Below are 25637 nucleotides of genomic sequence, written 5' to 3'. Positions count from 1 at the left end.
GCAAATTATAGCAGAGAACTTCTCTAATCTGGGAAAGGGAGCAGGCATTTAAGTCCAGGAGGCACAGAGAATCCTCCTCAAAATCATTAAAAACAGGTCAACACCTCAGGGCGCCTGGTTGGCTCAGTGGGTTAAAGCCTCTGCCTTTGGCTCAGGTCATGATCCCAGGGTCCTGGGATCGAACCCCGCGTCGGACTCTCCGCTTGGCGGAGAGCCTGCTTCCTCCTCCTTCTCTCTCTGCCTGCCTCTCTGCCTACTTGTGATCTCTGTCTGTCAAATAAATAAAATAAAAATCTTTAAAAAAAAAAATAGGTCAACACCTCGACATAGAATAGTGAAGCTTGCAAATCTCAGAGACAAAGAGAAACTCCTGAGAGTAGCTCGGGACAAGAGGTCAGTAACCTACAAGCACAGAAATATTAGACTGACAACAGACCTAACCACAGAGACCGGCAGACCAGAAAGGACTGGTAATGATATATTCAGGGTGTTAAATGAGAACAATATGCAGCCAAGAATACTTTATTCAGCAAGGATGTCATTCAAAATAAAAAGAGAGATAAAAAGCTTCCAGGACAAATAGAAACTAAAAGAATTTGTGATCACTAAACAACCTCTAAAAGAAATACTAAAGGCTATCCCTTAAGTAAAGAGAGAGGCCAAAATTAACGTACCAGAAAGGAACAGACAATATATAGAAAGTGGCTTTATAGCTAATACAAGAGCACTAAATTCCTATCTTTCAATAGTTATTCTGAAGGTAAATGGGCTTAATGCCACAATCAACAGGATATTGAATGGATATTGGAATTGCTAAAAGAGCAATACCCATTGATATGCTGTCTGCAAGAGACTCATTTTAGATGCACAGATGCCTCCAGATGGAACGTGAGGGGGTAGACAACCATTTATCATGGTAATCAACATCAAAAGAAAGCTGGGATAGCAATCCTTATATCAGACAAACTCGATTTTAAGCCAAGAACTGTAATAAAAGATGGGGAAGGACACTATTATCATAATTAAAGGGTCTATCAAACAAGAGTATCTAACAGTTGTAAATATTTATGACTCTAATATGGGGCATAAATTATATAAAGCAATTAATAACAAAATTAAAGAAACACACTGATAATAATACAATAATAGGAGGGGACTTTAACACCCCCCCCTCACTGCAATGGACAGATCATCTAAGCAGAATATCAACAAGGAAACAAGAACTTTGAAGGACACACCGGACCAGATAGAGTACACAGATATATCCAGAACAGTCTATCATAAAGCAACAGAATACATATTCTTCTCAAGCATACATGGAACATTCTACAGAATAGACCACATACTGGGTCACAAATCAAGTCTCAACTGGTACCAAAGACTGGACTCAATCCTTGCATATTTTCAGACCACAAAGCTTTGAAACTTTAACTAATCACAAAAGGAAATTTGGAAAGAACTCAAATATATGGAGACTAAAGACCACTCTACTAAACAATGAGTTTAGCAACCAGAAAATTAAAGGATTTAAAAATTCATGGAGGGGGACCTGGGAGGCTCGTTGGTTAAGCATCAGCCTTCAGCTCAGATCATGATCTCAGAGTTCTGGGATTAAGCTCCATGTCAGGCTTCTCTGCTCAACAGAGAGCCCGCTTTTCCCTCTCTCTCTGCCCCTCCCCATGCTTCTGCATGCATGCACTCTCTCAAATAAATACATAAAATCTTTTAAAAAATTCATGGAAACAAATGAAAATGAAAACTCAACTGTTCAAAACCTTTGGGATTCAGCAAAGGCAGTCCTAAGGGGGAAGTATTTAGCAATACAAGGCTTTCACAAGAAACAAGAAAGGTCTCAAATATAAAACCTAACCTTATACCTAGAGAAGAGCTGGAGAAAGAACAGCAAATAAAGCTCAAATCCAACAGGAGAAGAGAATTAATAAAGATTAAAGCAAAAATCAATGAAACAGAAACCAAAAGAACAGTAGAACAGAAAACTAGGAGATGGTTCTCTAAAAGGATTAATAAGATTGTTAAACCCATGGCCAGACTTACCAAAAAGAAAAGACAAAGGACCAAATGAATAAAATCATGAATGAAAGAGGAGAAATCACAATAAAAACCAAAGAAATACAAACAATTATAAGAACATATTATAAGCAACAATATGCCAACAAATTAGGCAATCAGGAAGAAATGGATGCATTCCTAGAGACATATAAACTACCAAAATTGAAACAGGAAGAAACAGAAAACCTGGACAGACCCATAACCAGCAAGGAATTGTAGTCATCAAAAATCTTCCAACAAACAAGAGTCCAGGGCCGGATGGCTTTCAAGGGGAATTCTACCAAACACTTAAAAAAGAATTAATGCCTATTCTCCTGAAGCTGTTTCAAAAAATAAAAATGGAAGGAAAACTTCCAAACTCTATGAGGCCAGCATTAACTTAATCCCCAAACCAGACAAAGACCCCCACAAAAAAGGAGAATTACAGACCAATATCCCTGATGAACATGGATGCAAAAATTCTCACCAAGATACTAGCCAATAGGATACAACAGTACAAAGGATTATTCACCATGACCAACTGTGATTTATTCCTGGATTGCAAGGTTGGTTCAACATCCACAAATCAATCAATGAGAGATGCTATTTTAATAGAGAAAGGGCAAGAACCATATGATCCTCTCAAAAGATGCAGACAAAGCATTTGTCAAAGTACAGCATTCTTTCTCTTCATAGTATAAGGATAGAGGGAACATACCTCAATATCATAAAAACCATCTATGAAAAGCCCACAACAAATATCATTCTCAATGGGGAAAAACTGAGAGCTTTTCCCTTAAGATCAGGAACACGGCAGGGATGCCCATTCTCAAAACTGCTGTTCAACATAGTACTGGCAGTCCTACCCTCAGCAATCAGACAACAAAAAGGAATAAAAGGAACCCAAATTAGCAAAGAAGAAGTTAAACTTTTACTCTTAGCAGATGACAGTATACTCTGTGTGGAAAACCCAAAAGACTCCATCCCCAAAACTGCTAAAACTCATACAGGAATTCAGCAAAGTGGCAGGACATAAAATAAATGCACAGAAGTTAGCTGCATTTCTATACACTAACAATGAAACAGGAAAAAAAGAGAAATTAAGGAGTTGATCCCATGTACAACTACACCCAAAAACATAAGATACCTAAGAATAAACCTAACCAAAGAGGTAAAGAATCTATACTTTAGGAACTACAGAACATTTATAAAAGAAATTGAGGAAGACACAAAATGGAAAAAATTCCATGTTCATTCAATGCAATCCCTATCAAAATACCACCAATCTGTTTGACAGAGCTGAAACAAATAATCCTAAAATTTGTATGGAACCAAAAAAGACTCTGAATAGCCAAAGGAATATTGAAAAGGAACACCAAAGCTGGCAGCATCACAATCCTGGCCTTTAAACTCTATTACAAAACTGTAAATATCAAGATGGTATGGTATTGGCAAAAAAACCAGACACAGAGATTAATGGGCCCAGAAATGGACCCTCAACTCTACAGTCAATTCATCTTCAACAAAGTAGGGAAGAATATCCACTGGAAAAAAGACAGTCTCTTCAACAAATGGTGATGCGAAAATTGGACAGCCACAGGAGAAAAATGAAACTGGACCATTTCCTTACACCACACACAAAAACAGGCTCAAAATAGACAATGAAAGATGTAAATGTGAGACAGGAATCCATCAAAATCCTAAAGAACATAGGGAGCAACCTCTGTGACCTTAGCCACAGCAATTTCTTGCTAAACACATCTCCAAAGGCAAGGGAAACAAAGGCAAAAATGAACTACTGATATTTCAAGATCAAAAGCTTTTGCATAGCAGAGCAAACAGTCAACAAAACCAAAAGACAACAGACAGAATGAGAGTAGATATTTGCAAATGTCTTACCAGATAAAGGGCTAGTATCTAAAAATCTATAAAGTACTTATCAAACTCAACACCCAAAGAACAAATAATCCAGTCAAAAAATGGGCAGAAGACAAGAACAGACATTTCTCCAATGAAGACATCCAAATGGCCAACACACACTAAAAAAGTTCTCCACATCACTCAGCATCAGGGAAATACAAATCAAAACCACAATGACATACTACCTCATACCAGTCAGAATGTCAAAAATTAAGTCAGGAAATGACAGATGATGAGGATGTGGAGAAAGGGGAACCCTCTCACTCTGCTGGTGAGAATGCAAGCTGGTGCAGCCACTCTGGAAAACAGTATGGAAGCTCCTCACAAAGTTGAAAACAAAGCTACCCTATGACCCAGCAAGGGCACTACTAGGGATTTACCCCAAAGATACAAATGTAGTGATCTGAAGGGACAACTGCCACCCCAACATTTATAGCAGCAATGTCCACAATAGCCAAACTATGGAAAGAGCCCACATGTCCACTGACAGATGAATGCATAAAGAAGATGTGGTGTATGTGTGTGTGTGTGTGTGTATATATATATATATATATTTTTTTTTTAATGGAATACTAATCAGCCACCAAAAATATGAAATCTTGCCAAATGCAACAACGTGGATAGAACCAGAGGGCATTATGCTAAGCAAAATAAGTCAATCAAAGAAAGATAATTATCACATGATCTCACTTCATATGTGGAATTCAAGAAACAAAACAGAGGATCATAGGAAAAGAGGGAGAAAAATAAAACAAGACAAAATCAGAGCCAGAGACAAACCATGAGAGACTTCTAACTAAAGGAAACAAACTGAGGATTGCTAGAGGAGAAATGGGTGGGGAGAAGGGGTAACTGGGTGAAGGAGGGCACGTGATGTAATGAGCATTAGGTGTTACAGAAGACTGATGAATCACTTACCTCTACCTCTGAAAACAGTAATACTTATATGTTAATTAACTGAATTTAAATTTAAAAGAAAGACAAAAACTAAGAAAATTTACCTCCACTGGATTGGTACTACAATGTAAAAAAAATATTGCTTTCAGCAGAAGAGAAAAGCAGAAAGAAAACAGAAACCTGGTTCTGCAGAATGAGGTAAAAAGACCCAGGAAGGTAAATATACCAATAATTTAAGGGCCGAAATGGGGGAGGTGTGCATGTGTGGAGGGTTTGAAGAAGAAATACCAATGTACTGTAGAGTTTATAGCCTACACAGAATTAAAATATGTAACATTACATCAGGCAGAAGAGGGTAACTGGAAGTACCCTGAATTTCTTAAAGTGTTCCTGAAGCAGTTAAGTATTTTTAAATCAAGACTGTGATAAATACTGACGTGTAATCTCAGAGCAACCACTAAAGCAAAGAGAAGAGCACAGAAAGAGACATGAAATCAACAGAAGAGATAAAATGGAATACTAAAAAATAGTCAAATAATCCAAAAAAAGGAAGGAAAGGAGTAAAAGAATAAAGAATATACAGAAGAAATACAAAATAAACACTAAGATCAAAGACTTAACAATAAACCTATAATAATTACATTAAGTATAAAGGTACACGACATGCCCCAACTAGAAAGCAAAGATTACAAAACTAAATTTCTTATTAAAAAGATTCTGGGCGCCTGGGTGGCTCAGTTGGTTGAACGACTGCCTTCAGCTCAGGTCATGATCCCGGACTTCCAGGATCGAGTCCCGCATCGGGCTCCCGGCTCTTTGGGGAGTCTGCTTCTCCCTCTGACCTTCTCCTCTCTCATGCTCTCTCTCACTCATTCTCTCATGAATAAATAAATAAAAGCTTTAAAAAAAAAAAAATTCAACTCCAGGGGGCGAGTAAGTGGCTCAGTGGGTTAAAGCCTCTGCCTTCCGCTCAGGTCAGGATCCCAGGGTCCTGGAATGGAGTCCCACATCAGGCTCTCTGCTCAGTGAGGAGCCTGCTTCCCCAACCCCCTGCTTCTTTCTCTGCCCACTTGTGATCTCTCTGTCAAATAAATAAATAAAATCTTTTTTAAAAATAAATAAATAGGGACGCCTGGGTGGTTCAGTTGGTTAAGCAGCTGCCTTCGGCTCAGGTCATGATCCCAGCGTCCTGGGATAGAGTCCCACATCGGGCTCCTTGCTCAGCAGGGAGCCTGCTTCTCCCTCTGCCTCTGCCTGCCATTCTGTCTGCCTGTGCTCGCTCTCTCCCTCTCTCTGATAAATAAATAAAATCTTTAAATATAAATAAATAAATAAAAAGAGTCAACTCTATGCGGTTTGTAAGAAATATTATCCAATTTAATCATATAGAAAAAGACATATAATGCAAGCCCCTTTGTGAAAAAGACAGTGTAGCTATATTAATCTCAAACCAGGCTGACTTCAAGACAGAGAATTACCAGAAATAAAGAGCATTTTATAATGATAAAAGGACAAATTCATCACAAACACATAACAATCCTGTGTCTGCACCTAATAAAGTTCAAAATACATGGAAAAATTATAAAACTAAAGGTAAAAATAGCAAATCCATTAAGAAATAAGAAAGAATACAGAATATTTTTAGACAATCCATCAACTTAACCTAATTGACATTTACAGAAAACTACCTAACACAACAAAACAGAAGTTCTTCTCACATGTACAGGGAACATTCTTTAAGACAGACCACATGGATGAACCATAAAACAAGTTCCAATAAATTTCAAAAGACTGAATCACACAGAGTATGTTGTCTGATCAGACCAGTATTTTTTTAAAGCTTTATTTACTTATTTGAGAGAGAGCCAGCACACGTGTGCTTAAGTTGGGGTGAGGGGAGAGCAGAGGGCAAGGGAGAGAGAACCCTCAAGCAGACTCCCCAGTAAGCATGGACACCCCACCCCATGCAGGGCTCAATCCCTAGGCCCTGAGATCATGACCAGAGTTGAAATCAAGAGTCAGATGTTTAACTGACTGAGCCACCCAGGTGCCTTAATGAGAACAGTATTAGATTAGAAAACCATCACAGGAAAGTATCTTAAAAATCCCCAAATGTTGGTAAAATAAAGCCAAAAAATAAACCAGAGGTAAATTTTAAAATATTTAAAACTTAATTATAATAAAAACACCAGATATTTGGGGGCACCTGGCAGGCTTAGTCAGTAAAGCATACAACTCTTGATTTCAGGGTCCTGAGTTCAAGTACCACATTGGTTACATGCTTCTCCCTCTCCCTCTGCCGGCTGCTCCTCTTGCTTGTGCTCTCTGTTAAATAAATAGGTAAATTTTTTTAAAAAATCTAAAACTCCAAAATTTTAGAATTTAGCTATGGCAATTCATAGAGAAAAATTTATAGTTTTAAAAAAGCCTATATTCAGGGGCACCTGGGTGGCTCAGTGGTTTAAGCCTCTGCCTTCGGCTCAGGTCATGATCCCAGGGTCCTGGGATCGAGCCCCACATCGGGCTCTCTGCTCTGCAGGGAGCCTGCTTCCTCCTCTCTCTCTGCTTGCCTCTCTGCCTACTTGTGATCTCTGTCAGATAAAAAAAAAAAAAAAAAAAATCTTTAAAAAAGCCTATATTCAAAAAGAAGATAGAGGGCGCCTGGGTGGCTCAGTGGGTTAAGCCGCTGCCTTCGGCTCAGGTCATGATCTCAGGGTCCTGGGATCGAGGCCCGCATCGGGCTCTCTGCTCAGCGGGGAGTCTGCTTCCCTCTCTCTCTCTCTGCCTGCTTCTCTGTCTACTTGTGATCTCTCTCGGTTAAAAAAAAAAAAAAAGATAGAAATAAAATTAAGAAGCCAGAAAAAGAGATGTAAGTTAAACTCAAGGTAAGTAGAAATAATAAAAATAAGAGTGGAAAATTAGCAAATCAAAAATATTAATAGATATGATAAAATCCCTAGCAATATAGGTTAAGAAAAAAGAAAATACAAATTACCAATAAAGAGAGGACATCATTATAACTCCACAATAAGGTAACAATGGAAATAATTCGGTGACGATAAAACAGGTTACTGAGATGCATTAAAACCATTCAAGGGCACCTGGGTGGCTCATGGGTTAAAGCCTCTGCCTTCAACTCAGGTCGTATTCTCAGGGTCCTGGGATCGAGCCCCACATTGGGCTCTCTGCTAGGCAGGGAGCCTGCTTCCACCTCTCTCTGCCTGCTTGTGATTTCTCTCTCTGAGAGAGAGAGATAATAAATACATAAAATACATAAAATCTTTAAAAAAATTCAAAAAAAATTTAATATTAATTCATGATTAAAAAAAAAAAAAAAACCCTCTCAGCAAACCAGGAAGAGAAGGAAACTTTCCCAATCTGACCAAGGGTATCTACCAAAAAAACAAAAAAGCAAAAAAGCAAAACAAAAAACCATAATTAATGGTACAACACTAAGTGATATCCCCCTAAGATCAGGAACAAAGCAAGAATGCCAACTTTTACTGCTTCGGTTCAACATTATAGTAAAAGTCCTAGCCACTGCAACGGGCAATAAAAAGAAATAAAATGCTTAAACACTATAAAGGAAAAAGTAAAATTGTATTTGCAAATGACATAATTACGTACATAAAAAATCTTAAGGAAATGTACAAAAAAGCTACCAGAACTATTAAATGAATGTAGCAATGGCAGAGGATATAAAGTCAATATGCAAAAAAATCAATTCTATTCTGTTTATTAGCCACAATTTAAAAATTATTTTAAATACCACACACAAATACTTCAGAAAACATAAAGACCTACAGTGAAAACTATGAAACTTTATAGAAAGAAATTAAATAAGGCTGAAATGAATGGAAAAATATTCCATGTTCATATGCTGGAAACCCAAATCCTGTTAAGATGGCGTTACTCCCTGAGCTGATCTATACTACTGATTTAATGCAATTCCAATAAAAAAAACTCCAGGGGCCTCTGTGCTGCTCAGTGGGTTGGGGCCTCTGCCTTCAGCTCAGGTCATGATCCCAGGGTCCTGGAATGGAGCCCGGCATCCGGCTCTCTGCTCATCGGGAGCCTGCTTCCCCTCCTCTCTCTGCCTGCCTCTCTGCCTACTTGTGATCTCTTATCAAACAAATAAATAAAATCCTTAAAAAAAAACAAAGAAAGAAAAATTTTGGCAAACAGGATTAGAATAAGAATTAAGGATTAGATTAAGAATATGTATTCTTAATCTTAAACACTTCCAGGTATAAAGATAATATGACTGGCCAATAAGCATATTATAAAGTGCTCAACACTAGTCATTAGGGAAATGCAAATTAAAAGCACAGTAAGATAATACCACACACCCTTTAAAACGGGTAAAATTAAAAAGATAAACACTACCAAATTTTGGTCAAGGTATGGAACAACCAGAATCTCACACATCTGCTAGAAAAAATAAAATAGTACAACCACTCTGAAAAACAACTTAGCAGTTTCTTATAAAAAAAAAAAAAAGTATCCACCCTGTGACCCAGCAATTCTACTTCCAGTTATTAAACATATGCCCAACAGAAAGCCTTACACAAGAATGTGCACAGCAATTTCATTCATAATAGCTCAAAAGTGAAAGCAGTCCAGATATACTCATCCACAAGGAAGGTAAATTAAAAAACAAACAAAAAACATGGTACACTCATACGAAAGAATACTAGTCAACAACAACAAAAAAGAGCAAAATATTCCTCTACACAACATGAACTCATCTTAAAAAGCATTACCCTGACTCAATGAAACCAGGCACCAAAGAGTACATACCATATACTCCATTTATATAAGGAAACTGTATAGGCAAAACTAATCTGTGGTGAGAGAAACAAGACCTATGATCGCTAGGGCACGAGTGGGAGTATCTGGGAGGGGCCTTAATTTTCAGGGGTGATGGAAATGTTCTACATCTTGATAAAAGTGTAGGCTACACAGATGTATAGATTTGTCAAAACTGATCAAACTGCATTTAAGTTCTTTGAGTTTCACTGTGTAAATAATATCTCAATTTTTTTAAGGTATACTTTAAAAAGAAGTTAGTTGATTGAAGTCAGTTCTAAGTTATGCTCCTGTCTGGAAAGGAGTGGACACTTTTAAGAAACAACTCAAAAGTGATATGAGATGCAACAACATGGATGGAACTAGAGCGTATCATGCTTAGCGAAATAAGTCAAGCAGAGAAAGACAACTATCATATGATCTCCCTGATATGAGGAAGTGGTGATGCAACAGGGAGGCTTAAGTGGGTAGAAGAATAAATGAAACAAGATGGGATTGGGAGGGAGACAAACCATAAGTGACTCTTAATCTCACAAAACAAACTGAGGGATGCCGGGGGGAGGGGGTTGGGGAGAAGGGGGTGGGATTATGGACATTGGGGAGGGTATGTGATTTGGTGAGTGCTGTGAAGTGTGTAAACCTGGTGATTCACAGACCTGGGGATAAAAATATATGTATATAAAAAATATATGTTTATAAAAAATAAAAAATTAAAAAAAAAAAAAAAAAAAAAAAAAAAAAGTGATATGAGAGTATCTAGGTAAAATGAAAATCAGTACAATGACAACTACAAAATTAGATCTGATCTAAACATTCAAATGTATTTAAAATCTAATAAATAAAAAGTGAAATAATGACTTCAGTAAGTGCACAGGTAAGCCTCACCCACAGTCAGACATATTTGCAATACATGCACTGCTCCTTCTTGTTTCAGAAAGTTCATAAAACGAAATAAGAGATCTTGCTGCTCTCTGATGTGCTTCAATTCTAACTTCAGCACCTTGATACAATATGGGAGAAGAGCAGTTAAGACCATGTAAACACGTGATAAAATTGTTCATATCAAAAATAATATATATTATTGCTAAAAGTACTTACAGATGGCTTTTTATTTCTAGGTTCTGCAAATTTCTGCAAGAATGGAACCAAAGGGGAAGGCAGTTCAGTTGCTTTTTCAGGCTTTGGAGAAAGAGAATTTATTAGTTCAATAAAGGTGCTATGTGCTTTTGACAGATATGAATCAAAATTCATACTTAATGCTCAATACTTACTGGACTGTCATCTATGAAGATGATAAGCAAATGATTCACAGTATCCTAATGGAAAATAATACACACAGGTGAAAACAATTCCATTACTATATTCTGCCTAAAATTCTCAAAGCTTTTTTAATATTGTGAAAGTCTCTAGAAAAATGAAGAAGCAAATGGAACAGGGGCAAAGTGTTTGCACACATGTAACACAGAGGGACTTTAAAAAATCTGTCGTGCAGGGGGTGCCTGGGTGTCTCAGTCGGTTGAGCATCTGACTCTAGGTTTTGCCTCAGGTCATGATCTCAAGGTTGTGGGACTCAGTCCCATGTCAGGCTCCACACTCAGCAGGGAGTCTGCTTAGGATTCTCTCCCTCTCCCTCTGCCCCTGGCCCCAGCTCATGCTCACACTGTCTCTCAAATAATTTTTGTAAATGTGATGCAGGGTTTCACTTTTAGAGAAGTGGGCAAAGAAAAGTTATTCTGACTTCAGCATTTAAAATGTTTATGAATTATTCCTGTTTCTTCAAAATCTTACTGGCTCAAAAATAAAAGCAACTCAAGTGTCCATCAGTAGATGCATAAATAGCAAAATATGGTATATACCTACAATGGAATACTATACAGCCTTGATAAAGAATGAAATTCTAATATATGCTACAACATGGATGAATCTTGGGGACATTATGCTAAGGGAAATAAGGCAGTCACAAAAAGACAACGCATGGGCCCACGTATATGAAGTATCAGAGTAGTCAAATTCATAGAGATAGGTTAGTATGTTGGTGGTTGCCAGGGGATTAGAGGGAAGAAGAATGGAGAATTATTAATGGGTACAGAATTTTAGTTTTGTACAATGGAAAGTGTTCTAGAGATGGGTAGTAGTGATGGTTGCTCAATAATGAATGTATTTAATACCACTTAACTGAACATATAAAAACATTTAATATGATAAACTTTATGTTACATGTATTTTATCACAATTTAAAACCATTTTTTAAGCCTTACTGGATCAGCTAGGAAATCCAAAGAAGGAAGGAACACCGAACCAGAAAGGATCTCTCTTAAAAGCAAGGTCAGGGATCTGAAAAAACAAACAATATTGCGCATGTTTAGTAATTTACATCACTTCTTACCTAGAGATCTTGTTAAAATGCAGACTATGATTCAGTAGGTATGCCCCAAGATCCTGCATTTCTAAAAAACTCCCAAGTAATGCTCATTCTAATGGTTCGCAGACCATACTTAGATTCTTGAACTGGCTAAAAGAGAGTACTGTTTAAGAGAAAAAAGCATTTCCTTAAAGGGAGGGATCTGGGTGAGCATTAGAAAACACACCCCACCTCAGAATACTTAAAATGTTTAATACATTTTTAAACTAATGCTTAAAACTAATAAAATAATTTGTAATTAAAACATTTAAATTAACATTATACATTAATCTGTTTAAAATTAGGGGCGCATGGGACTCAGTGGGTTAAGCCTCTGCCTTCAGCTCAAGTCATGATCTCAGGGTCCTGGGATCAAGCGTCGCATTAGACTCTCTGCTCAGCAAGAAGACTGCTTTCCCTTCTCTCTCTGCCTGCCTCTCGGCCTACCTGTGATCTCTTTCTCTGTCAAATAAATAAAATCTTAAAAAATTTTTTTCATTAAAATATTTAAAATTTTTAATAAAAACTTTATGTTATGGAGTGTCTGGGTGGCTCAGTCAATTAAGCAGCTGTGCTCAGCCTGGGTCATGATCATGGGGTCCTGGGACAGAGCCCAACATCAGGAGCCTGCTTCTCCCTCTCCCTCTACCTGCTGTTCTGCCTGTTTGTGCTCTTTGTGTGAAGTAAGTAAATAAAATCTTTAAAAAATATATATGTTACAAAGTAATATTTATTTAAAATATATCACTAAGGGGCCCATAAATTAACAAAGTATAACCAGCTCAGTCAGTTAAGCATCTGCCTTTGGCTCAGGTCATGATTCCAGGGTCCTCGATCAAGTCCCACTGGGGCTCCCTATGCTTCTCCCTCTGCTGCCCCCGCTGCTTATACACTCACGTGCGCTCTCTCTGTCGAATAAATAATCTTTTAAAAAATAATAAAAAATAAAAAGAAATAAGGAAAATCACTAGGGGTGCCTGGCAGCTCAGTCGGTAGAGCATGCGACTCTTGATCTAGGGGCTGTGAGTTCAAGCCCCACTTTGGCATGGAGATTACTTAAAAATAAAATTAAAAAAAAATAAAGTAAAAAGTAGAATACATTACTTAAAATAAGCCATGGTTTCTCCTTTAAGAATTATTAGGGTAAGAGGAACCTGGGTGGCTCAGTTGTTAAGTGCCTGCCTTAGGCTAAGGTCATGATCTTAGGATTGAGCCCTACATTGGGGCCTCTGCTCTGCAGGAAGCCTGCTTCTCCTTCTCCCACTCCCCATGCTTATGTTCTCTCTCTTGATGTGTCTCTCTCTGCCAAATAAATAAAATCTTAAAAAAAAAAAAAAGAATTATTAGGGTAAGAGCGATGAGATAACTTTATAGAATAATCTAAACAAGTTCCTGCCAGAACAAAGAAGGATGGTCTAGATGAATTCTAATTATTCTTGCCAGGTATTATCTTAAAACACAAATTCAGTCTGTTTAGTTTGTTCAAAGGCACAATGCTTATGTCTTTAAAATGGAACACCAAGAAATTAACAAAGTATAATGATCTCAAATAAAAAAGCTGATTGACTCATATTTATCTTGATTTCCCAAGATCACTCCCTCACCCCCAAACAATTCTAAGCAACACAACACATGATCAGTGCTAAACACATGATTAACACCTGGCATTTTACAACCTGACAAATTATATTTCTTAAATGAAAAGTTAGTCACTATGATCATAGGTTAATCTCAAGTTTTAGTATACTCCTATTATGATCAAGAATAGCAATATACATATGGCATGGTATGCAAATACTGCTATGACATTTTCTGGACTATTTATACCTGCAGTCTGTTGCTTTAGGAGGCAAGATATAAGGAAAAAGTAGTTCGGTAAGTTTCCTTAAATAGTGTAATTCATCTCTTCGACTCCTCAAAGCCACATGAAGCTCTGGACCATATTCTTCTAAAGCAGCTTGCTGTAAAAACTCTGTATTTTCTACTATAAATAGAGATTAAAAATATATATTGAAATAAGTTAAGCAACATTAAATAACTTCAGCCATTTCCACTAACAAATAGAAAACCATTTATACAGTTGTTCCTTTCCTAGTCCTCCTTTCTTTCCAATATGTATTCTACTAGGAAATTTTTCACAAAAAGGATATAAAAAGAATAATTTTCTTCCTTACCATAAGTCTTTCAATTTTGCAAAAAAATGATAAAGACCTTTTCTCATGAAAAACAAAGATCTAACTCATACCACTACTTTATAAATGATACTAAACAAAAGCAAGTATTTACTTTAAAAAGTGGAAAAAACTACAAAAAACCTCTAGCACATGCAAAGCTTTTGTTATCAAATGTTATAACTTGTTCATCCTCTGCAAATACACACACACACAAACACACGCACAAAACCCTGTTAAAAATGCTTTGTTGTCTCTGCTTTCACATCTATATCATTCAGATAACCTTTTAAAGCACTGGCTTCCTTGGTTAAGTTCTGTGTGTTCTGCTCAGAGTACAGGATATAAGAGAACTATGTAACACAGAAGTCCATGAACAAATAAATTACTTAATAAACATTAAGTGATGATAAAAACTTACATTAACAGAAAGCTTTCTTAAAAGGCCAAGCCCTCAACTAATATTTTAGGAAAGAGTATGTAGCGGGAGTGGGAAGGCAGAGAGGAGGGGCAGAGGGAGAGCATCTTAAGCAGACTCTGTGCTGAGTGTAGAGCCTGACACCAGGCTGGATCTCCTAACACTGAGATCAGGGACCTGAGCCATAATCAAACAGTCGGAGGCTTAACTGACTGAGTCATCCAGGTGTCCAACACTAATATTTTAACTTAAAGGTGATAGCATTGTCACTTCTTTTTACAGACCTCAAAAAGACAAGGAGGAAAACAAGTCATGCTTTTCCCTATTTGCACTCTGTGCCGAGTTTTAAAATCATGAAGCCTATGAAAAGAATCTTAACACTAATTCAATGGCATTTGTTTTTTACTATTTTCTTCTATTTTTATCCAAAGAGAACGCAAGCATGTTTACCCACAAAAGGCCAATATATGCATTCTAAAATGTGAGTACTAAGAAGATATATTAAGGCTATCTGTGCCTGAGATACAAAAGAAGGCCTGGCGAAGATGGATGTAGTTAGTACAAGAAATGCATTTTATTTCATCATTATGCATTTATTTACTAAGCATTTTTCTGCAAGAATTTGGGGTGCAGGTTTTTTAAAAATGTTTGTCATAGCTGGAATTTACAATGAGACTAAGCCATGCTAAATTCCAACTCTACTGAACAAACTGATATGATCTTGAACAAATGATATAATCCCTATGAGCTTCCATTCCCACATCAGTAAATAGTTAAGCAATTATAAACACTGAGGGGCGCCTGGGTGGCTCAGTGGATTAAGCCACTGCCTTCGGCTCAGGTCATGATCTCAGTGTCCTGGGATCGAGCCCCGCATCGGGCTCTTTGCTCAGCGGGAGCCTGCTTCTCTCTCTCTCTGCCTGACTCTCTGCCTACTTGTGATTTCTCTCTCTCTGTCAAATAAATAATAAATAAAATCTTTAAAAAAAAAAAAAAAAAAAAAAAAAATTATAAACACTGAAAAATCATCATGCAAAATGCATAAGATTGTAACATTCAAGGTGATTCAATGTGATTAATGTGTGAATACACATAGTATATAAATTAAAACACCAGGGGCGCCTGGGTGGCTCAGTGGGTTAAGCCGCTGCCTTTGGCTCGGGTCATGATCTCAGGGTCCTGGGATCGAGTCCCACATTGGGCTCTCTGCTCAGCAGGGAGCCTGCTTCCTTCTCTCTCTCTCTGCCTGCCTCTCAGTGTACTTGTAATTTCTCTCTGTCAAATAAATAAATAAAATCTTTAAAAAAAAAAAAAATTAAAACACCAGATTGGAATCTATTCAACAACTGTCAGACAAGAGGGTTCTTTGTGGTTCTAAATAATGAGAAAATAAAGAAATCAGGCATAAGATAAAAGAATATAGGGAGGAAAATCTTAATTGGGAAAATAAGCAAAATATAGATGCTGGAAAACAGAGCATGAATTAGTCCTCACGAATCATCAGTACATCTATATTGCCTTAAGAGTTAGCGTTTTCAGACCAAAAAAGGAAAGTTCTCTAGAATCCATGACAAACAACTATCTTCAGGATGAAAGACTAGAGAGTAAAGTCCTTCTGCACAATGTGTTACTGAATTTAAATTAAGCCAGTGCTTCTAATGTATATTCATTCAGTATTTCTAAAGGCCGTGAGAGTACACACACAGAAAACATCTTACATAATCCCTATTCTCAAGAGGCAGATTACAGAGAAAATACTGAAAGAATAAAAGGAACATGAATGAAGAGATGAACCTTTAATTACTTTATGAGTTAAGCACAATTATGGAGCCAAAGAATTTAGAAAACAAATCTATATATTAAAAAAATGAAAATTCAAAAATCTGAAAACCTTCTTTACAAGGCTATCTAATTCACTGTCATAATATTTAGAATACCAAGACCTTCGAATAAAATAAAAGTCCTTCTAATAATCTCGGGCTTTAATTCTATGAATCTCATTACAATGTTATTAATTAATTCAACCTAGCATTTTACGGTGATTTTATAACTGGGAATCATTTTTTGCAAATTGTAGCAAATTAGCAACCCCTCCCTTGTAAAGACTCAACAATTAACTTCAAACTGGTTTGTGTGTGGGTGTACATATATGTATTATATAAATTGATTAATTCAACTAAAAATAAAAAGATGTCTCCTTTTACTCATAGCCTGCATTCAAAGTGTTTGTCCTTTTTTTTTTTTTTTTTTAAATGAGTGAAGTGATAGAAGTTTATTAAGTGAAGATACCAAAAAAGCATTCAAGAGTGAGAGGAGTCCTGACAGGGTTGCCCTCAAAGTGTTAGTCTTCAGAACAAAGACTATATTAAAAATACTTCTCCCACATAAAAACCTGCCCACAAATATTTACAGCAGCTTTATTCATAACTGCCAAAACTTGGAAGCAAGCAAGATGTCCTTCAATAGGTGAATGGATAAACAAACTGTGGCACATTCATACGTTGGAATATAACTTAGCAGTAAAAAGAAATGAGCTATCAAGCCATGAAGAGACATGGAGAAGCCCTAAATCCATATTTTTAAATAAAAGAAACCAGCCTCAAAAGGCTACAGTATAATTCCAACATATCACATCTAGAAAAGGCAAAACTGTGCAGTTCAATGGTTGCCAGAGGTTCATGAAGGAAAGAGATAGAGATGTCTGTGTGAAACATGAGGGATTTTTTTTTAAGATTTTATTTATTTATTTGTCAGAGAGAGAGAGGGAACGCGAGCAGGGGGAGCGGCCAGCAGAGGGAGAAGCAGGCTCCCCACTAAGCAAGAAGCCCTATGCCGACTCGGTCCCAGGACCCCAGGATCACAAGCTGAGCTGAAGGCAGATACTTAACCAACTGAGCCACCCAGGCAACCCGAATTAGGGTTTTTTAAGGCAATTTTCAAGGCAGTGAAACTATTCACTGATGGCAGATACATGGCATTATGCATTTGTCAAAACCCATAGAATGTACAATACAAAGAGTAAACCCTAATGAAAACTGTGGACTTTAGTTAACAGTATGTATCAATATTGATGGATCAGTAGTAACAAATGTACCAACTAGTTAAAGATGTTAATGAGGGGGCGCTTGGGTGGCTCAGCCATTAAGCATCTGCCTTCAGCTAGGGGCTAGGGTCATGATCCCAGGGTCCCAAGACAGAGCCTTGTGTCCGGCTTCCTGCTCAGGGGAAGTCTGCTTCTTCCTATCACACTCCCCCTGCTTGTGTTCCCTCTCTCACTGTTTCTCTCTCTGTCAAATAAATAAATAAAACCTTAAAAAAAAAAAAAAAAAGATGTTAATGGGGAAAAAAGATATATGGCCACTCTATACTTTCTGCTCAATTTTTTTTATAAACTTAAAACTGCTCTAAGAAATAAAATTTAGGGCACCGGGGTGGCTCAGTGGGTTAAAGCCTCTGCCTTCAACTCAGGATCCTGGGATGGAGTCCCGCATCGGGCTCTCTGCTCAGCAGGGAGCCTGCTTCCCCCCTCTCTATCTCTACCTGCCTCTGCCTACTTGTGATCTCCATCAAATAAATAAATAAATAAATAAAATCTCTAAAAAATAAAAAAGAAAATAGAAATGTAGGGCACCTTGGTGGCTCAGTCAGTTAAGCGTCTGCCTTCACTCAGTTCATGATCCCAGATTCCTGGGATTGAGCCCCACATCAGCTCCCTGCTCAGCAGAGACCCTGCCTCTCCCGGGCCCTCTGCCTGCTGCTCTGCCTACTTGTGTTCTCTCTCTAGCTCTCTCTGTCAAATAAATAAATAAAATATTTAAAATAAATAAATAATTTTAAAAATAAAGAATAAAATTTATTGAGGCTCCTGGCTGGCTAGTCAGTGGATCATGTGACTCTTGATTTCTAGGTTGTGAGTTTGAGCCCTATGTTTGGTGTAGAGATTTAAAAATAGATCTTTAAAAATAGTAATAATAATATTAGGCTGCCTGCGTAGCTCAGTCAGTTAATGTCTGCCTTTGATTCAGGTAATGATCTAAGGGTCCAGGGATCAAGTCCTGCATTAGGCTCCCTATTCATCAGGGAGCCTGCTTCTCCCTCTACTCCTCACCCCTGCTCATGATCTCTCTCTCACACTGCCTCTCTCTCAAATAAATAAATAAAATCTTTTAAAAATTATAATAATAAATTTACTAATAAAAAAACCCACATCTCCTTTTTTTTTTCCTGATAGTCAAGTACCCTTGACCAAATGGCTACAAAACAATTGCTATCTTCTAATTTGTTTTTGCCAGTAACAGCACAATATTTTTAAGTTTATTTTTAATTTAACAAATTACACATATCAAACTTCTACTTTTTATCTCTAAGTAAAGCTATTTTTAGTTGTTATAAGATGAGAACAGAAAAAAATTTTAAATATAACTTGAAATGCTTCTCACAACTGAGGAATTATTTATATCAAAAACAAATAAAATAATAATTTTATTTATTTTTATTCAACTCTGCCTAGAACATAATTTCCCCAAATGAACTCCTTATATTAACTGATATGATAAGGGAGGGAAAATTACTTCTGTACTCAAAGAGATTTGGGATGTGGGAAATTAAAAACTATTTAAATAGTTAAAACCACTTCTTTGCTGCAAGACTACGCAGAGATTGGTATTAACTGGGAATTTCCAGAAGGGGAATATAATGTGTAGTAATTACCAGAAAATATGACCATAGGACCAATATGAAAATTTGAAAACTTTCATTTCAAAGAGGTTTCAAAATATGAAACCTCTTCTACACAGTTACTACATGGAGTAGTATGCAGCGTTAACAAAGAATACCAAAAGCACTGGGAAAGCACTCACAAAGAATACCAAATGCAAACATAAGGAAAAATCAGTTTTGCAAAGAACCAAGTATAGAGCACAGAAGTAATTTTTTTTTAAGATTTTATTTATTTGATAGAAAGAGATCACAAGTAGGCAGAGAGGCAGGCAGAGAGAGTGGAGGAAGCAGGCTCTCTGCTGAGCAGAGAGCCTGATGCGGGGCTCCATTCCAGGGCACTAAGATCATGACCCTGAACTGAAGGCAGAGGCTTTAACCCACTGAGCCACCCAGGCACCCCGAACATGTAATTTTTTTAAAAAATAAAAATTCTGTTTGCACTAAGAGCAATAAAAGTCCCAAATAAAGATTTCTCTTTTTTTTAATGTTTTTTTTTAAGATTTTATTTATTTATTTGACAGAGACAGAGATCACAAGTAGGCAGAGAGAGGAAGGAAAGCAGGCTCCCTGCTGAGCAGAGAGCCCAATGTGGAGCTCGATCCCAGGACCCTGAGATCATGACCTGAGCTGAAGACAGAGGCTTTAACCCACTGAGTCACCCAGGTGCCCCCCAAATAAAGATTTCATTCATTCAACGAGAAATGAGAAAATGTTTGCTATGTGAAAATCATGACAGTATAAAAGACCAGGACATTCACAAAAACCTACAAATAGGTGATCCCAGCCAACACATAATACATAGAGACAAGAGTAAATTAAAATATTTGACTAGGAAGTACTTAAATATACAATTTAGAGTCTATAATAGAGTCACTAATTTTTTTTTTAGTAGAGAGATAACATGAGAATTGTAGTAGTGTGAAATTAACATGGTAGCAATATATAGGATGGGCTGGAATAGGTCAAAACTGTTGAAATCATTAAGGGAAAGGGGGAAGAGATATGAGAGATACCTCAGAGGGAGTAATAAAGGCAAGAGACTATCATCCAAAAGAAGATGAAAGTCATCAATATTATATCTAAGAGTTAACTAAGTATATTTTAATGTTCATAGATTTCTGAGTTTTCACAATCACTTATACAATAAACAAAGTACTGAAAAGGATTTTGGGGTGAAGGAATACTTGCACAGCATTTGTGAATATGAGTTAATGCATCAGTAATCACACTTAGGTATTTAAGGTAAAAGTTGGTATATTAAAAAATCACTTAGACGTAGTAGTAGTAGAAGTAGTAGAAAACTATTACCTTTCTGACTGGCTTTAACTATCACTTCTATATGCTTCATTGCTGCTTTTAATAGTTTCTTGGTTATAATAGATGGAATATCCACCTAGAAAAATTCAACATTAAAATAAAACTTTTTAAAACATTTAATGAGTTACAATGGCAGGAGCACGATATTTAAGATACTGGAACGCATGATCTTAAAAATTAGAGATATTATTTAAAATCTTTCAAAAATGTAATTAAAAGTGCTTTATATTATTGGATCATACTAACTCCAACGTTAGACAGTTTATCACACTAAAGAAAATATACCTTAATATGCATGCATTATCTATACTAAATTTCTCCACAAAATAGTACCTTTACTCTTGATTTCTTTTTTTTTTTAAAGATTTTATTTATTTATTTGACAGAGAGAGATCACAGTAGACAGAGAGGCAGGCAGAGAGAGAGAGAGAGGGAAGCAGGGTCCCTGCCGAGCAGAGAGCCCGATGCGGGACTCGATCCCAGGACCCCGAGATCATGACCTGAGCCGAAGGCAGCGGCTCAATCCACTGAGCCACCCAGGCCCCCCTACTCTTGATTTCTTTAATGTGTTTCTTTTAAATACACTGAAAGAAAAATCTCAAGTAACGTATCATCCCTTTGGGGCCATAAGTTTCTGTTTATTAAGGTTACTTAAAAATGAAGAATTTTTTATTCAGCTTACAAGATAAATCTTGATTTTAAGCTATATAGACGCATTCTATTTTGGAATAATATTGTATTTCATGATTCCCCACAGACATTTTTCACCTTGAAGGCTGGAAACTGTAGTGACTATGATAGGTTAGTGATAGAGGACTGAAGACCTATATGTACACACATAAGGGAGACAAAAAATAACTAAAATTGAATTGCAAATGAAATGAATCACCAAAAAGTATGTTCAGTGGACTTCAACCACAAAACTCAACACATTTTCCCTTTATCAAAGACATGAAAAAATTGCATCATAGCAAAGTTTTGTGGCAACGTTTCAATTATTTTTAAATTCCATATTAAGCAAGTGGTAGGGAATCAGAGGCTTTTTTACTAAGTGTGATGGATCATAAACCCCCAATTTTTAGTGATTTACCAGTAAAACCCAGAGCAGTTTACAGATATCTTTTAGCTATATAAGATCACACATATTCAATAAGAGAGAATATTTTTGTTGATAATATAATTTGTTGCAAAATAATATTACTCTTCATTTCTCTCTGGCTTCTCGTCCTCAGTGACTATAGGTTGCTGTAATATTTATCAAATAAATAGGATGTTTTCATTTTCAAATGTTTTATAAAATCTTGGAGAACACTTGCAAAAATTTTCCTTTTCTAAGATCCATTTTAGAGACCCCAGGTCAGATTCAAAATGGTAAAATAATGGGCTCACCACTAAACTTGAAAAAAAACAAACAAACATGTACTTTGTTTTCATTATTCCCAAACTGCCAATTTACATTATTTAGGCAATGCTATCAGGGACAGAACACTGTACTACGAATAAGATGACCAGGCACAATTGTTGGCCCATTAACTCTACTTCTAACACTTTGACAAAGGTACTTCCTATAAAATGGGTATGATAATGACCCACTTATCTGCTGGGACAGTTATGCAGATAAAATGAAAAGAAAGGACAGAAAGCTTAACCATCCAGAAAACAGAAGAAAATATTTGCAAATCATATGTATGAACTCTTACAACTCAATAATACATAGACAACCCAGTGAAAAAATAGGCAAATAATTTGAATTGACATTACTCCTAAAAAAAAAAATACAATTAGCCAATAAGCAAATGAAAAGATGTTCAATGTCATAAGTGATCAGGGGAATGCAAATCAAAGCCAAAATGATACCACTTCATAACCATTAGGTGTGGTTAGAGTAAGAAAATGAGATGATACTAGTTCTGGCAAGGATATAGAAAAATCAGAACCCTCAAATACTACTGGTGGGAATATAAAATGGCAGCCACTTTGGAAAAGAGTCTGGCACTTAATCAAAAACTTAAACAGGGGATGCCTGGGTGGCTCAGTTGGTTAAGCAGCTGCCTTCGGCTCAGGTCATGATCCCAGCGTCCTGGGATCGAGTCCCACATCGGCTCCTTGCTCAGCAGGGAGCCTGCTTCTCCCTCTGCCTCTGCCAACCATTCTGTCTGCCTGTGCTCGCTCTCTCCCCCTCTCTCTCTCTGATAAATAAATAAAATCTTTAAAAAAAAAATACTTAAACAGACTTACCATTTGATTCAACAATTATACTCCTAGGTATATACCCAAGAAAAGTGAAAACACATATCCCTATAACCATCAAAAACACCTGCACACAAATGCTATGGCAGGATTATCCGTAACAGCCAAAAAGTGGAAATAATCCAAATGTCTATCAACTGATGGATAAATAAACAAGATGTGGCATATCCACACAATAGACTATTATTCAGACATGAAAGAAGTACTAATACATGCTACAACATAACATGGATGAACTTTGGAAACATTATGCCAAGTCAAAAATAACCAATGAGAACAGGCCACATATTACATGATTCCATTTATATGAAATATCCAGAATAAACAAATCTATAGAGACAGAGAGTAGATGGGCTAGTGACTAGATCTAAGAGCATGAGAGAATAGGATTTATGGCTAAAGGGTATGAGGTCTCTTTTTGAGTGATAAAAATGTTATAAAATTGTGGTAATGATTGTGTAAATCCAGGAATATGCTAAAAACCACTGAATCATACATTTCAAATAGGTGAACTGTCTGGTATACAAAGTAGACCTCAATAAAGCTGCTACCAAAAAATACATATAATGCAATCCAAGTATGAAGTACTTTGATTTTAAAATCACTAGGCTATCACAAAGCCTAACAGAGCAGAACTATTCTACTAAGTAATACCTATAGATAACTTTATTGTAATGAGTTAGCTTTTTGATCAATTTTATTTGACTTCCTCTAAGTTGTAATTTAAGTGGCTTATCATCAACGAATTGGTATTTTTTACCGAATCTTTTATTCCAATTTTAAAGTCTATACAGCTGCCTTAGACTTTTATTAAACAATATGATTAATTTTATCCACTTTTTTCAATTTACAAAATAGTAAAACGCTCATACAAAAAAAAAAAGGTGAACAGAAAGAAATGCCCAGAAAGAACCAAAAATCAGCATCAACCCACCATAATAGTAAATTAACAGTGATAAGGTTATATGTCCTTAATATACATAATAATAAGCTTTAATATGTGATCTTTGTTTTCAATGTGGAAAAATACTACATATATTCTTTTCCAAACTTTTCCACTTGATTATATAAGAAAAATAATTTCTCATGTAAATAAGTACTATTCTATAAAATGATTTTTCATGGCTACACAGAATTCTATAATTGGCATGTACTATATTTTAATGGACAATCTTATCATTAGACATCAGCTTTTTTTAAGTTTTCCTTATTATAAATTATACCACAATGAATCTTTGAGCATACATTTTTATATACATTTCTGATTATTTCTTCAAAACATATTAACAAAAACAAAATTAAATTTGGCAGTATAGACATTTTTAAGTCTTTTAATAGAGATTATCAAACTGCCTTCCAGTGTAAGAATTACACCAATTTGGATTTGTACTTGCTTTGCCTCTTTCCCCACAATCACCATTACTAGACATTATCATTCTTTATCGTTCCCAATCCAACAGGCAAGAGAGTAGCATCTCATCAAAAAATGATATTTATTTGAAGTAGACAACATATTTTCAGCATTTATTGGTCATTTTTCTATTTTTCTTTTGTGAACTGCTTATTCATATTTTTTCCCTATCTTTTCTATAGTGGTTGACTATATTAATTTCTCAAAAAAATATAGAAACATTTAGCAAGATTTATCTTTATTTACTAATTATAGATATATACCAATTCTATCAAACTGACAAGGCAATATACAAGCATGTCTATCTACAGCCAACACACTGTGACTATATATAGATAAAGACCCAAACATAAACATAATATGGCTTAAATTTCTTTTTAAAAAGTAGATCATAATCATCACCATTTACTCAGTAAATTCATCTAACAGGAACATGACTTTTTTTCCTATAGCTGTCTTATTTCTAATTACCACAAGCCAAGATACCTAAGCATTAAAGAAAGTAAAATTTATCAGGATAGAGTAAACTAAGATTTTTAAAAATCTCTAGTAATAATAAAACCTCCAATTCCCAAATTTCTCATTATAAATATTTACCTTGTGAATCCTTCGAATTAAGACAGATGCAAAAAACCGTAATGTAATTCTTAGTTCATCAACAAAGGACTCATCATCTGTTACATCCCTTCAATTAAGGAGAAAAGCAAGCATTTAAAAGCTCAGAGAAACACATAGCTACTCCTTCTAGAAACCAAGTAAAGTTTAGAACTTCCTCTTTTTTTCCATTTATGTTTTCTTTGCTTTTTTAATAATATGTTACATTACAGAATAAAAAATAAAAATGTACAAAGAAAAAATAGACATCTCCCATAATCCTAGTACCAAGACATAATCATTATTAACTAAATTGTAGTATATATTTCCCTGTAGACAACTACATGTACAAAGTCATATTTTTACAATACTCCAAACGTTTTCTAAGCATTCTCAAAGTAATTTATAAGAAATAAAACAATAATTTTGGAGGAGTAACAGAATTAATACAAAATTTTTAATTAGTTTAAAATATTTATTGTTAATAATATAAACTAATTCTAAAAGGTAAAAAAAAATGTGTTCTATTTGAGAAAGAAAATTAACTGAAATGCAAACTTTTTTTACATTTTTTTTTAATTTTTTATTTTTTATAAACATATATTTTTATCCCCAGGGGTACAGGTCTGTGAATCACCAGGTTTACATACTTCACAGCACTCACCATAGCACATACCCTCC

The 25637-nt window shown here is 35.9% G+C and overlaps 1 protein-coding gene across 6 annotated transcripts in view; it reads right to left on the bottom strand.

Annotated features, from left to right (window-relative positions):
* SNX14 (sorting nexin 14) overlaps positions 1-25637 on the bottom strand; it is a 101146-nt gene that overhangs the window by 50399 nt on the left and 25110 nt on the right. For 5 of the 6 annotated variants that reach the window (XM_059177153.1, XM_059177150.1, XM_059177154.1 and 2 more), the window contains exons 6-12: positions 24960-25047; positions 20693-20777; positions 13904-14060; positions 11934-12009; positions 10947-10991; positions 10774-10854; positions 10561-10675 (exon numbers count right to left, since the gene is read on the bottom strand). In XM_059177153.1, coding sequence (XP_059033136.1) covers positions 10561-10675; positions 10774-10854; positions 10947-10991; positions 11934-12009; positions 13904-14060; positions 20693-20777; positions 24960-25047 — 647 coding nt within the window. The remainder of the gene's footprint in view (positions 1-10560; positions 10676-10773; positions 10855-10946; positions 10992-11933; positions 12010-13903; positions 14061-20692; positions 20778-24959; positions 25048-25637) is intronic. The other variant, XM_059177152.1, reaches the window with a different exon arrangement.

This window comes from Mustela lutreola, chromosome 6 (assembly GCF_030435805.1).
Source record: "Mustela lutreola isolate mMusLut2 chromosome 6, mMusLut2.pri, whole genome shotgun sequence".
Lineage (NCBI taxonomy): Eukaryota > Metazoa > Chordata > Mammalia > Carnivora > Mustelidae > Mustela > Mustela lutreola.
The sequence above is the reverse complement of the archived record's forward strand: the minus strand, read 5'-3'. Positions and strand labels throughout refer to the sequence as shown.